General features: G+C 44.0%; 1 protein-coding gene across 1 annotated transcript; it reads right to left on the bottom strand.

Moving 5' to 3' along the window:
• Nucleotides 1-3,127: 3,127 nt before the first annotated feature.
• LOC115482576 (pyrroline-5-carboxylate reductase 2-like) lies at nucleotides 3,128-14,044 on the bottom strand. The gene is made up of 8 exons (XM_030222472.1): nucleotides 13,934-14,044; nucleotides 13,720-13,826; nucleotides 10,227-10,297; nucleotides 9,452-9,631; nucleotides 7,810-8,031; nucleotides 6,824-6,916; nucleotides 4,927-5,090; nucleotides 3,128-3,729 (listed from the first exon to the last, which is right to left on the bottom strand). The coding sequence occupies exons 2-8, from the start codon at nucleotides 13,784-13,786 to the stop codon at nucleotides 3,567-3,569; spliced, it is 960 nt and encodes a 319-aa protein (XP_030078332.1). The 5' UTR covers nucleotides 13,787-13,826; nucleotides 13,934-14,044; the 3' UTR covers nucleotides 3,128-3,566.
• Between the last annotated feature and the right edge of the window lie 551 nt (nucleotides 14,045-14,595).

Below are 14,595 nucleotides of genomic sequence, written 5' to 3'. Positions count from 1 at the left end.
TTCTCCCAAACCTTTAATACATAGGGTGACTGACTATACACCCTTTCTGCACCTGGACTAGCTTGCTACATTCATGGTAACTTAGACCAATTCCTTATATCTTGATTAACTGTACAAAGAACTTACCTTTAGTTTAGCCACCCATTTATTTATTCCAACAGAGATTGTACCACCCACCTTGTCCCCATCTTTATATCTGCATTTGGCCACTCAGTTATATGGTAAGCTCTGTTGCAGAAAAGCATTACAATCATAGCCAGGGCTTTTTTTGAGGGGGTATGTGAGGGTACTGAGTACCGGCACCTTTTCAATTGTCTGCTAAAATTGACCCATGGTCCCCAAGTTTTAATGAAAGAGCTCAGGCTCTACACACCAATTCTGCCTTTGTCATAGATTCTGTAACTGGTTGCAGGGTTGTTGGCTATTGTGGGATGTCGCTCAGTGATAACCTCGTCCCTGAAGGGTGGCCTAGCATATGAGTACCGGAACCTTTTTTGCTAGAAAAAAGAAACTGATCATAGCATTGTTATTTGAATGTTCTAATTGTGTGCTTATTGGCTATTCCATCACTATTATGCTTACATCATATTGTATCTCTGTTATTTGAATTTCAGTGCTGTTAAATGTGTATATTTTTAATCCTGTTTCATGGTAGTTCTATTATTAGGTTTCAATTTGCTGCTTTCAAGTTTTCCTCTGTTACTGTGTCTATGTGTATACTTGCTCATTTTACTATTGTTATGTTAACAAAATTGTAAGTTTGATGTTAAACTGTACCTACTGTACACTACACCTTGGCTGAATCTTTTCATAAAGGCAGTTAATAAATCCCAATAAATACATTGCAAATGCCTTTACTTGTGGTACACTGGAGGCCAGAATCTTATTTAAGGTTCTGTGTTACGTTCAAAGCTGTTCATGTAATAGGCCTAACTTTTTTAGGGAATTCTTTAAAAAATGTACCTTCCAAAGATAGAGCTGGATTCCATTCATGTACAAAATTTAGAGCATCAGTCAGCTCAGGAATTTAAGTTAGTAAGAACACAGGTACAGTGCAGTTCAGGGGCAGCTTTTACATTCTGGACTAAGCTTCCTATTGCTTTGAACAATTTACAGGATTATGGGAAAACCTGGCTTTGTAAAGATTCTTCTTCTTGATTTTGAGGATTGTGTGGTGGTAGGTTGATAGTTGTAATCCACTCTATACAGCGCTGCGTATGCCTTGTAGCGCTATAGAAATGCTAAATAGTAGTAGTAGTAGTAGTACAGGAATTTTAACTGAAGGTGACAGGCTCTAAGACCTTGTATTAAATTAATATGCATGAGATTCATTTACATTTTTTTTTATTTTTGTTACATTTGTACCCCGCGCTTTCCCACTCATGGCAGGCTCAATGCGGCTTACATGGGGCAATGGAGGGTTAAGTGACTTGCCCAGAGTCATAAGGAGCTGCCTGTGCCTGAAGTGGGAATCTAACTCAGTTCCTCAGTTCCCCAGGACCAGAGTCCACCACCCTAACCACTAGGCCACTCCTCCACTGTTGCTACTATTTGAGATTCTACATGGAATGTTGCTATTCCAACATTCCATGTAGAAGTCGGCCCTTGCAGATCACCAATGTGGCCGCGCAGGCTTCTGCTTCTGTGAGTCTGACGTAAGTGCAGGACGTCAGACTCACAGAAACAGAAGCCTGCGCAGCCTTCATGGAATGTTGCTAGTGGAATACAACATTCCATGTAGAATCTCCAATAGTATCTATTTTATTTTTGTTATATTTGTACCCTGCGCTTTCCCACTCATGGCAGGCTCAATGTGGCTTACATGGGGCAATGGAGGGTTAAGTGACTTGCCCAGAGTCACAAGGAGCTGCCTGTGCCTGAAGTAGGAATCGAACTCAGTTCCTCAGTTCCCCAGGACCAAAGTCCACCACCCTAACCACTAGGCCACTCCTCCACTCATACAACATCTCATGTATATTCATTGTAGGTATGCGGAATTAAGTATAGGCCCAGGCTCAGAACCACTTACTCAGTCTCTCTGCAATACCTCAGACCTCACGTTTTCCCGGTTTCAGAGACAGCGAGAAGAGATGGATGCTTAGCAGTTGTTAATCAATCATTCAGTCGGTCATTTACCAGACACAGTCAGGAAGAAATATTTCAGGCTCAAAGGACAGACACAAACACAATATCAAATCAGACCTAGGCTCAGCCAGGTAACATTTATTGTCCAAAGTCAGAGAGAAAAGTAAAAAAAAGCACATCAGTAGTACTTTTCAAGGTATAAAATGTCATCTTGAAAAGCAGCAGTACTTTCATGGCTTTCATGTTCTTATTTGTCTGTCTTCATTAGAATTTTCCTTTGTTTTAACATTAACATTGATAAGGATCTTCTAAGGCCACAGAAACAGTTTTGTCCAGCATCAATCATTTCATTAAAAACAACCCCATTAAAATCAGAAAACAAGTTTTATTTCCTACCAATTATGCAAATGTTACCTAGGTTTTCATCCACAGTCTTATGCCTGGGGAATACATATGTGTGTATGACCACTTACATATGGTGAAGAGGAGAGGGCAGAGGCAGCTGTGTGACTCCAGGAAATACGACATGGATGTAACAGAGCAGCAGGTTAGATTAATAGTCATAAGCAGAAGACAAGCCTTGTGTACAATCACGTGAACAGGAAGCGACTGGAGCTGAAGCTGAGGTCCCATGTGCCTCCAGCACTGATGTAAATCTACCTATTAAGCGGAGGCCTGGCAGTGTAGAAAACGGTTTGAGGCATTCCCACCTTCTGACAGTTCTGTACAACCCAGCCTCAAGATTACAGCAAAAACAGAAGAGAAATAATCGTTCAGTCCCAAAATGTCACTTGCTATATGCAGTAACCAATCACCTCCCTCCAACAGTGTCTGAAAAATCTCAGCAGAGTAACTTCTAAGAATGCCACATTTGGAAGTCCATTTATGCCATAACTGGAGACAAGATGCTACTGCATGCCAAAACCTCCAGGCTCTCCCTATCTCATGAATTCTCAACTCAGTCAGTCAGGTTTTCAGGATACCCCTAATATGCATGAGAAAGATTTGCATACAATGGAGGTGGTACATGCAAATTTATCTCAAACATATTAATTGGATATCCTGAAAACCTGACTGTCTAGATGTGTCCCAAGGACTAGCCTGAGAACCCCTGTTCTATTTAAAGCAGCAACAAATTTCAAGTACTGCTGCAACCCTTTCCAGCAGCTAGGAAAACACAAACTGAATGGATAATCTCTTCCCCTGCTTGCTCAGGTCTTTATACACCCTCTGTTCACACTTTTGGCCACAAGGCCATCTGTGCCCCTGCTGCTCCCCCCTCTCGCTCCAAACACAGAACTGGCAGTCATTTTCAGGATCCCAGTGCATTCTGCATACTCCTCCGGGATAAACTGAATACTGAAAATTCCTTTATCAGGGAAAAGTAGACACAAAGGATAGAAAAGACAAATAGAACTTATGGATGTCACTCTAAGTCCGACAGGCCCAATGCATATACCCCACTAATCCCAGGGTGTGTGTTACTTTCTCCTGCTCCCAGGGTATTTGTTGTTGAACAAACTGACTTTGGCGCCAACTGAAGAAGTAGAGACGGAGGGAGACTCTTGTTGAACTTTACTGAGGGTGGTCTTCTTAATAGCGGCAGCGGGGATTTTCTCCTGATCTGCAAGGAACTGGAGCTCTCTGTAGGGAAGGAAACAGGCAAGAGGCATTAAAACAGAACACACAACAGAGATGCACAGACAGAATGAAAGAGAATGTAACCAGAAACTCTGATCTTATTTTCCCTTTGCCTTTTTCCAACTCACACTGTAGGGCAGATGAGGTGTAGGCCTAGATTTATTTTATTATTTATTGCACTTGTATCTCACATTTTCCCACCTTTTTGCAGGCTCAATGTGGCTTACAAAGCACTGTTATGGCATTGCCATACCAGGGTAGAGAATACAATTGGTGTTACAAAGTCAAAGAAGACAAGAGGATCTGGTCAGGCTGTTATAACAAGATACCACCAAGTGTCTAGGGTACCAAATTTTGAAAGCACCAAATACCAAGCACCGATGGGACAACCGTATGATGGATCCACAAGTTCTCAGACTGTGCCTAGGAAACACCCAGGACCTCATGGCCCCACTCCAGATTCCTGCACAGCCTCCCTCCAGGGACCAAGCCACCTGAGTAAATTGGGAAGCCTCCTCAGGCAGGCCTCTCTTCATACAGAAGGCCTGGTGGAGAACAAATTCAGGTGAAAATACTGAAGGGTTCAGGTAGCACAATGGCTTACACAGTGTTGGCAGTCAGTAGTCCTCTGTCTCCCTCTGCTGGTAGGACTGCATATACCCCGCTAGTCGGGAATGGTCTGGAGCAACATTTAATAAAACGTACTAAAGCGCAGTATTAGAACTTTTCAGCTCCTGATAGGTTCCAGTGACTCTTACTGTTAGCTCAGTCCAGGGATCTTATGTGTTTTTAGCCCGGTTTATTAGAGTTGTCTTTGAAATTCACTGAGATATAAAAGCATTTTCATTGACCATCATTAAAGGAGCTGCATCAGAATCTTGTATATGAAAAGTTTTAACAATAAAGGACCTTTTGCCATACCGATCTCTTTCATCTTCTGCTTCGATTGGTTGTTCTCTACTTTATCCACAAAACAAGATCCCGCTCAAGCTTATTTTCAGCACCACGGTGGCACTCTGACCTTCCTCTGCTTCCCTTCTGGCTCGCCAATCTATTTTGGATCTGTGACACAGCCACCCCCCCCCCCCCCCAAACTCTCTGGGATCCCCTGGCTGATGTTGCCTATAGGAGCCAAAATCTTAAAATTCAACCCTGCTGAGGAACCCAATCATGGGCTACGCTCCCAGCAATGAGTCTCACCTGGTCCTGATGCAAGAGGCTTCAACGGCATTAATCAGCAGTGAGCGAAAGCCCCCACTCTCCAGGAAATGAAGTGCGTGGATAGTGGCTCCTCCTGGTGAGCAGACGTTGTCCTTCAGCTGCCCGGGGTGCTGCTCAGAGTCCAGGAGCATTTTTGCAGCTCCCTGCATTGATAAATAAAGAGAAGGTTAGATGTTTTTTTATACATCAACATTGGAGACAAAGCAATAGAGCCACCCTTGGATGTTTGAGCTGGGGAGGGGAGGGGGAGAATGGGTGCCTGACCCCAGGTGATCTTGAAGAGAGAGGGGGAGATCTTCCCATATCATATTCAGCCTTAAGGCATGCAGCTAGTCCAGTTGCCACTTAACCCTGAGAGTGAACACCCCTGATATGCAATAATATGCAGACAGATCTCTGGTTCAGATTTCACTATTCTCCAATATTACTACCCTGAAAATAAGTGTTAGGGAAACTACAGAGACTGGCCAATAACAAGCTGCTCCTCTCCTAATGCCTGAACTTAATATGGGAGATCATTTCCAAATTCTGCGACTTCACTGTGACACAGTTAAGTAAGAACCAGCACTATAGCCCAAATCCTGCAAGGGAATAGGAGGGAGGTAGCTGCGACTTCTCAGGCTGGCATGACGACAAGAAACTACTTCTGGCACCTGGGATTTCCTTGCCACGTATAATTTTTTAAATTTTATTGCCACTGCAGAACAGAATCTCTCAGAGTTTAAGCCATATGGTGTAGTAACTTCAGCGCCAGCCTACTTACACTGCGCAGTCCAAACTCAGAGAGAGCTGCATAGTGCAGAGAACAGGAAGCTCCTGTACCACAGCGGCAAATGAGAAGAGCTAGTTACAGCTAAAAATGTTAATTTACATGGATGGAATTATACCCAAAAATTGTACAAAGAAACTTCCAGGGATACAGCCTGTATCATTTGTAAGAATAAAAACGTAAGTGAACATAAGTACATAAGTAGTGCCATACTGGGAAAGACCAAAGGTCCATCTAGCCCAGCATCCTGTCACCGACAGTGGCCAATCCAGGTCAAGGGCACCTGGCACGCTCCCCAAACGTAAAAACATTCCAGACAAGTTATACCTAAAAATGAGGAATTTTTCCAGTCCATTTAATAGCGGTCTATGGACTTGTCCTTTAGGAATCTATCTAACCCCTTTTTAAACTCCGTCAAGCTAACCGCCCGTACCACGTTCTCCGGCAACGAATTCCAGAGTCTAATTACACGTTGGGTGAAGTACTCAGAAACAGCAAACCGAGTTCTTTACAAATTTTTTTGCAATCAAGTATGACTGAGAAGCACTGAACAGAGATTTTTTTTCTTAAAAAAGTTACACAACTGTCAGTTCTTTACAATGGTTTCAAATACAATAAACCAATGAAAAAGACAGCAGCAGTGCCATTTACCATAGCTGTAGCAAGAAACCATTATAATCCCATCACTGGTCGGGTAAACACTCCCTCTCCCTTTAGGCTTCCAATGTGATCAGAACCAGAGCTGTATTCTGTCCCTGGACCTTCAATTGCAACTGTCTATGGGGGAGGGGGGATATCTTCTGGAATCTCGCTTCCCTCTCCCCTTATCCCACTGGCAGAGACACATGGGGGGGGGGGGGGGGGGGGAGTCTGAGTTCCTGGCTCCTAAATTCAAAAAACGTTTGTGGAGGCCTGCCCTATCCAGCTAATGGTGGTGGGGGGGGGGGGGGGACAAACTGTCCTGTGTATCTCAGAATAAAGGCAGTACCTCATCTTAATATCATAAATTAGGCAGAGTACTCATTAACTCAGATCCTAAGTATGAAGCTCTGCCGAAAGAGGGTGTGGAGTGGATCCTGCCCCCTTTCACCTTCTCCAGGTACTGACCAGTAAAGCCTGAGCCCCAAGCCGCACAGCCAGTCTGCGAGGAAGTCCCATCTTTACCCCTCCATCTGCCAGTGCATCCAGGGCTGTGAAGGCCTGAGGATGAAAGACCGAAAACGTAATTAAGATCTGGGCAGTCGAAATCTACAAAACAAAACAGATGTGGGAGAAGAGAGCGCATAGGAGGGCAGGGGAGATGGACCTGGAAGAGAAAGAGGAGAGATCATATAAATGACAGGGGGTGGGGAGAGAGAACACAGCCAAGAGGTGTAAGAGGAGAGAGAGCAGAAGAGAAGGGGGACCTTTCATCTGTCAACCCCTGGACTCTAGTTAGAGGCCTGGCAGGAGATTTTCTCCCATATCAGTCAATGCCCAGTCCCACAGCCTGATGATCTGTACATAAAGCAGATAGGGACATATCTTTCTATCGGTACAAAGACAACCAATTTGAGTGTCTATAAAGAACCCAGAATATTCTCACTCCAGGAGACGATGCTATATTTGCTTTCACAGAGGGACCATGGCTGAGAGCACAGTTTGTCTAGCCATAAGCAGGGTCAGACTGGCTGATACACAGTAGGTCTTAGTGTAACAGATCAGGTGATCTAAATGATAAGTTATACCATGACTACTCCCAAGCATTTGACTCTCAGGTTAATCTCTCTCCAAATCCTGTCAAAGCACCTGCTAGAGGTGATTCGGGGCTCAATGGTTTCTGCAAAACCTTAGCCATCACCCCAATGGCAGGTTCTCGAACATCTAAGCTGGGAAGGCCAGACCAGTTCAACGACGATGGGCAGCTGAATGCTTCACATTTTTCTATAACCCTACAATATTATAACTGTTGTCAATCTTTTGCATTATTCATAATTCGTATGACAATGGTCAGTGAGTAGAAATGCTTTTAATTAATGGCTATTCTGTCTTTATACCCATGCTCATTCTCTGAGCGCGTGCATCAATTCTCCCCAGCCCCCAAGTGCTCATACGTAAGCAGGTCCACTGCCACTGAGTCCTGTCACAGCATCAATCAAGTCTTCTTCCACCTCTGTACAGAAGCCGACGCTGGCCATCAGCTGCTCGAGGAGCTGGCCATCCTCCACCTCAGCATGTGTACCTGTGGCATAGACTGTGGCACCCTCCCGAACAATGACCGGTGTATTGGTCATACATCGGATCACCTTGGGGGCAGGATGAAATGAAGTGAGTTTCTGGAAAGAAAGAGAGAGGTAAGAACAGAACCTGCTACGTTTACTGTAACGTATGAAAAGACACAGTGACATTTGCAGCAGTAGGTTAACAAAACACAAAAGTAAATAATGCTAATCAGCAATGGATTATATGTTCCAGACTGCATCGTAGGTCCCAAAAAGCACACAGGCAAATGGTATACAAGATCCAGAAAAGCAGACCCAAGACTTATTCAGTGCAGATACAAAAATTCAGCACACAAGTTTCTCTAAACACCCAACATGGCCATGTTTCACCCTCTCAAGGGCTGCGTCAGGGGCTTAACATGAAACCAGCAGGAGCAATCCAGTGTTTTCCATTTCCAAGCCGCTGCAGCCCGACTCACAGGCTGCTCACAAATGCATTTAGTAATCTGCTGCACTGCACTAACCAGACAGGGAAAAGATTGGACGGTTCCTGGTTTTATATTAAGCCCCTGATGCAGCCCTTGAGATGTTGGGTGGTTAGAGAAAGCTGTATGCTGTTTTTATGTATCGGCACTGAGTAAATCTTGTTTTATTTCAGCACATGAGTCTGCTTTTCTTTTCTGCTGCCAGTCTGCATCATATAACTGCCTATATGAGGTTGGCAAGGTGGCACTTTGCTGACTGCCCCGTTTATGATACCAGTGTGTTTAATCATGAAGCAATGGAACCTGTGCAGAGTCCCAGATACAACTCTGGCCATCTTGTTGGGCAGACTGGATGGACTGTACAGGTAACCTTATCTGCTGACATTTACTACGTGACTATGAGCAACGCAAAGCACCCCTTGTGCGCAAGTAATGATACATTTGCTCACCAAAAGGATAATTCTGGTCTCACTGATCACTCTAATTTTCTGCTACCAGACAAATGTTCCTCTAGCTAGCGTTCTGAGCTCAAAGATAACATCCCATCGTTTCCAGCTTCTCTCCCACCAAAATGACAATGCTTCAACAGTATTTCTCACCAGGGCTGTGGAGTTGGTCCCCCAAACCTTCAACTCCAACTAAAATTAGGCTTTCAATTTTTTGTTCTGGATCTAAAGAACTGGTAAATATAACTTTCAATCCAGGACAAAGATACATACGTATAAGAATAAAATGATAAATTTACCATATAATTTTTATGTTAAATTTTGAAGCTGAAATTGGTACATTTTTACCAACTCCAACCACCCAAAATTGCTTCCGACTCCACAGCCCATGTAAGTCAGAGCTGTCTCTTAAACCCCTGAACAAAAAGCACTGGAAATCTGCAGATGACATTTGCAATACAGCAAATCAACCAAGCAACTTTCTCTTACTCCACTACAAATTATTATATAAGCAGAGGCAAAATACCATGTCAGCATGAGCTGGGACAGTGCAGGTGATGATACTTTCATGACAGGCAAAAAGATACAACCCCTCTGCAGTACCTTCTCAATGGAGCTGATGGTGACCCCAGCTGCACAAGAAACCACAATGTGACGATCCTCAATATCGGAGCCAATCTCGTCCAGGACAAAGGGAATTATGGGAGGTTTCACCGCTAGGAATAATACATCGCTGTTCTTTACCGTTTCCTTATTGCTTGTTGTGAAGTTTATGCCACTTTTCTGGAATAATTGTAAAATTACACAGATCACTCATCTTCCCATGGTACTTATACCCTCTGAATAACCCATATGCACCTCATCACAACCAACCACTTCATAATCTGAGCCCACTGCACCCCACAGTCATGCACATAGCTAAATCTCCTCAAGGCCAAAGCCATGCATGCCACTCCAAAATCCCTTGTGCCCCTGAACCCAAACCTGCCAAGGGTACACATCACTGCATCCATCTACCCTCCTCTACTGCCCCCTCATGTTCACTCTCTGCCCCATGTTCACCCTTTTTCATTTTAACATTTAGGGCCCTGTTTACTAAGGTGCACCAGCTTTTTTTAGAACATGCTAAAAATTAGTGCACGCTAAACATATAGATGCCCATAGGAATGTTATGGGTGTCTAGATGGTTAGCACACGCTAAAAATGCTAACACCCCTCTAGAGTACATTATTAAACAGGGCCCTTAAGATTTTTAAATAGTACATTCCAAAATGCAATATAAAAGACAAGAAAATAACAATCAAAGCAAATCACAATCGATCCAGACCACATCAACCACCTCCTAGGCTTCCCCTGCTTGTTCCCCTCACATGCTTACCCTCAGGCTTGATACACTGGGAAGGTCAGTTTCCGGAGAGCTCGCTGTAATCTTGTGAGCAGCTAAAACCCCTAGAAAAGGAACGATGTGTCAGAGCTGATAGTTAAGGCTGATGTCAGTGAGGAAATGCAGAGCAGAGTTTATTCCCAGTATCAAGAGATTACAATTCTCTGAGCCTACAACATATAGCACTTACTCTTTCTAAAGACAGGCAGAGTCTGGTATTCCTGCAGGAGGGTGGGAAGGGCAGAGTTTAAAGAACTGCAGCCTCGGTGACCACATCCTGCATCACCAAGAGGAATAGGGTTGGATAAGGGGGTAAAGGAAACGTCACCAGGTGGAGAGCAGCAGAGCTCACCCACTAGCAGGCACCAGGCTCCCGAGACCTAAGCTTTCCAAGGCTTCTTTCCATCTTTACTTCTACAACATGCCATGGTCCACAGTTAGTTTCTGCCCTGACCCGAAACAGAAATAAAGCCCAAATCTGCAAGTTCTCCTGTACTAAGCATATCCAGAAGCCCCAGTTTCTTCTGGTGGCTAAAGAGAAACAGGTGATGTCAGCAGATAATAATACTAGTTTGGAAGCTCATCAGAAAAGACACGACTCCACCCCCCATTCCCTGCAGGAGTGCTCCGATTCTAGTGAACAAGATCCAGCAAGCCCAGCATTCTGTCTCCAACAGTGGCAGGACCACAGAAGAGTAAGACAGATTTTATGCTGCTTATTCCAGGAATAATCTGTGGATTTTCCCAAGTCCATCTTAATAATAGCTTATAGACTTTTCTTTTAGGAAATTGTCCAAACCTTTTATAAACCCTGCTAAGCTAATTGCTTTTACCACTTTCTCTGGCAACAAATTTCACAGTTTAATTATATGTTAGCCTTAATCTTTTTGTAACACCAATTGTATCTTTTACCCTGGAATGGCGCTGCCATAACAGGTCTTTGTAAGCCACATTGAGCCTGCAAATAGGTGGGAAAATGTGGGATACAAGTGCAATAAATAAAGAAAGAAAGAAATGTTTTCTCCAATTTGTTCTACATTTACTTTTTAGCAGCTTTATTTTATTTATTTCTATTTGCTAAACTGCCTTTGCAAACTGCTTTGATCTGTGAGATAAAAATCTAGGGGGAAAAAACCCTCAAACCCAGATAAAACAGCTCGTGTGCTCCCTAAAACTTTGTGAATCGCTTGTTTACACTATCCAGAAGTACATCTACCCATTCTACTTCACTCATTTTATAGACCTCTATCATCATATCTCCCCTCAGCCGTCTTTTCTCCAAGCTGAAGAGCCCTAGCCTCTTTAGCCTTTCCTCGTAGGGAAGTGGCCCCATCCCCTTTATCATTTTGGTTGCTCTTCTCTGTACCTTTTCTAATTCATTTATAGTCTTTCAGATATGCGAGGTGCAGTCGTACCATGGAGTGCTACAAAGGGCATTACTATATTCTCCATTCCTTTCCCAATAATTACTAATGATCTATTTGCTTTCTTGGCTGTTGCTGCACACTGAGCAGAGGTTTTCAATGCATCATCAATGACAACACCTAGATCCGTCTCCTACTGTGAAACCCTGAATCATGTAGTTATAGTTTGGGCTCCACTTCCCTACATGCATCACTTTGCACTTGCTCACATTAAATTTTATGTGTCATTCGGATGCCCTATATCCCTGTCCCATAAAGCCCTCCTACAATTTCTCATGTAATTTAAGACCTGTTAAATGACAGGAAAACCCCCACATATACATACATACTGCCACCACCCACCAGGGATTTTCCTGTCATCTTCCTCCAGGGGTGCTTTGATTCTAAGTAACTGAAAACATGTGCAGTACTTAACAGTACATGTATTTTCCCAGTAGACAGAGGGATGTGTGGTTTGTCACTGGGTAAACGCCAAATTGCTCATGACCAGCGGCTGGATTTTTGTTCTTTTTTTCCTCGTTTCTATGGGGGGGGGGGGGGGGCTGTACCTAGTTTATAGAATTCTCTCCCACTAATGATTCATATAGAAAGACAGTTTCATAAATTTAAAAGGTTACTGAAAACTTGGTTTGGTTCTTTACTCTGTATTTTTTTTTTAATGTTCAGATATTGTATGGGTAAGATTAGTTTGCTTATGTAATAGTCCATTTAGAGGTATATTTTCAAAGCACTTTAGGACTTACAAAGTTACGTGGAGGGGTATTTTCGATATGACATCTAAGTCTGATTTTGGATGTTTTGCACAAAACGTCCAAAATCCAAATAGGAAAGAAGATCTTTTCAAAAAAGAAAAACATGTCTTTTTTTTTTCCCGAAAATACTGTTTTGAACAATGTTTTGTGATTTGGATATTTTGCTTTTGGTCTATTTTTGGGGAAAATAAACCTCAAATAGATGCAAAACACAGAGATTAATGCCACTGGGATCTAGGAGGAGCCAGCATTTTTAGTAGACTGGTACCCCAGAAATCCCAGGAGATCAATGGGGCACCCTAGAGTGCACTTCTATGCACTTCATAAAAATGCTCCCAGGCGCACGTCTCATCTTTTATCTTGTCCCCCGAACCCTCCAAAACTTACTGTTCCCCACCCAAATATATTCAGTCACCAGATTGTAGAGTTTAGAACACCAGCAACAAAGCCTTAATTCACCAGGAGCTACAACTGAAAAAAAGGGAGTGAGCTAAATTCAAAGTCCCCCCTTCCCCAAAAACTGTTGCTTCTCAGTCCTTCCGTATTCCCTTGCCTCCTAACCCTGGTGCTTTTAGCTCTGCCACCAGCCTACGACTGTATTTTGACTTTTTTTTTAAGTCACCATAGTTACGAACATACGTTTTTTGATTTCTCCTCTGCTTTTCTGATTTTTTCATTGCCTTTTTCTACAGCTTTTGCCTTGTTTCCCTCACTTTCTCTTCAGTCTGTACTGTGCTCTACCCCAAGTCCCTTCAGTGCAGGAATGGCTCCAGCTGTCAGCATTGCACCAAGTGTCACTGTGATATTGGATCCCTGTGATGACACTTGGTGGATGGGAGGGGGAGGTCCTGGTGCACCCTGCAGGCAGCTTCTAGAGCAGGGAGGGAATAACTACTGCTATCAATAGATTATCTATTTTATACCAGATCTCATTCTGTAAACTTCAATCCACAGTGTGCAAATAGCCACACCAACCCACTCAGTTAAGAAAGCCCACCTTCTATAATTACCCTAATCACTCCCTCCCTCCCTTCCTTCTTCCCTTACTTAAACTCTGCACAATACTAAATGTATCTGTTATTCTGTATTGACAATGTTAACAAAACTATGTAAGCCACATTGAGCCTGGAAATAGGTGGGAAAATGTGGGATACAAATGCAATAAATATAAATTAACTAAATCATAATGTTGAAATTATCAGCATGATCCCAAAACTGAACTGCCGACCCGGGGAGGGGGGGGGGGGGGGGGGGAGAGCCAAGAATCCCTGCAATCATAAATAAGAGCTTGCAGCGTTAGCAGAAACGTACCTGCGGCAGTGAAGCCCCTGACCAGGGCACTGGTCAGCTGCCCAGCTCCGATGAAGCCAACGCTCATGGTGTGGTCGGGAACCGAGCCTGGGCTGCCGGAACCGCACCTGCACGTACAGAACTCGGGTCAGTTCAGAAGCGGATCCCACCAGAACCGCCGAACCTCCCCCCACATCCCTTCCGGTCCAGCCTCCCTCCCATTCCACCCCGATACCTTCACATTTGGTCTTCGGTGGCCGAAAGCCACACCGGTCCCTCCGCGACCTGCACCGGCACTTTGGCTCTGCCACGTCGCGACCTGCCGGAAACAGGAAGTGGCGTCAGAGGCGAGGTGGAACGTTACGTGACAGCAGGGAAGACGCGCCGGGCGCCAGGGGGCGGGGCCGAAAAAAGAGTTGCTTACCTGGAAGGGTGACGTAACTGACCTGGGCTTGGTCCCTCCCCCTGCATTCTCGTCCCTGATGGTGACTCACAGAACAGGCTTCAGTGCAGCTCCCAAGACTTGCTCTGTCTTTCCACGGGTCGTCTGTTTTGTTGTTGCAGTTTCTTCGTCACATGTGAACTCGCTCTTGTGCACAGTTGCCTGCTTGTTCTCTCCTGAGATAATGTGACTGCTGCTTTTGCCATGCAGCTCAGTTGCTACCCTTTTAAGGCTGCTTTTAATTTCCAACTCCTATTCACTTGTTCCATACCCACCTTAAGTAATTCCCTTATTTGGCCGTCTTGATTAGATTGTAAGCTCTGTCTCTTCACGTTCAACTTTATAGTGCTACATACCTCATCTAGTAGCGCTATGGAAGTGAGAAGTAGTTGTAGTAGTAGTGTTTGGGATTCTGGAATCTTGCTGTTTGGAATTCTGCACAGAATCTTGCAACT

Source organism: Microcaecilia unicolor, chromosome 13 (genome assembly GCF_901765095.1).
Source record: "Microcaecilia unicolor chromosome 13, aMicUni1.1, whole genome shotgun sequence".
Classification (NCBI taxonomy): Eukaryota; Metazoa; Chordata; class Amphibia; order Gymnophiona; family Siphonopidae; genus Microcaecilia; species Microcaecilia unicolor.
This window is presented reverse-complemented; position numbering and strand designations above follow the sequence as displayed.

Bases quoted from the DNA above. Each gene is read 5' to 3' on its own strand.
- LOC115482576 (XM_030222472.1), bottom strand. From the start codon at position 13,786: ATGAGCGTTGGCTTCATCGGAGCTGGGCAGCTGACCAGTGCCCTGGTC. The intron at 6,917-7,809 runs GTATGAGCACTT...TTTCATCCTCAG, and splicing joins GTGGCAGTGGACCTGCTTAC to GCCTTCACAGCCCTGGATGC. The intron at 3,730-4,926 runs GTGAGACTCATT...CCTTCCCTACAG, and splicing joins GCCTCTTGCATCAGGACCAG to AGAGCTCCAGTTCCTTGCAG.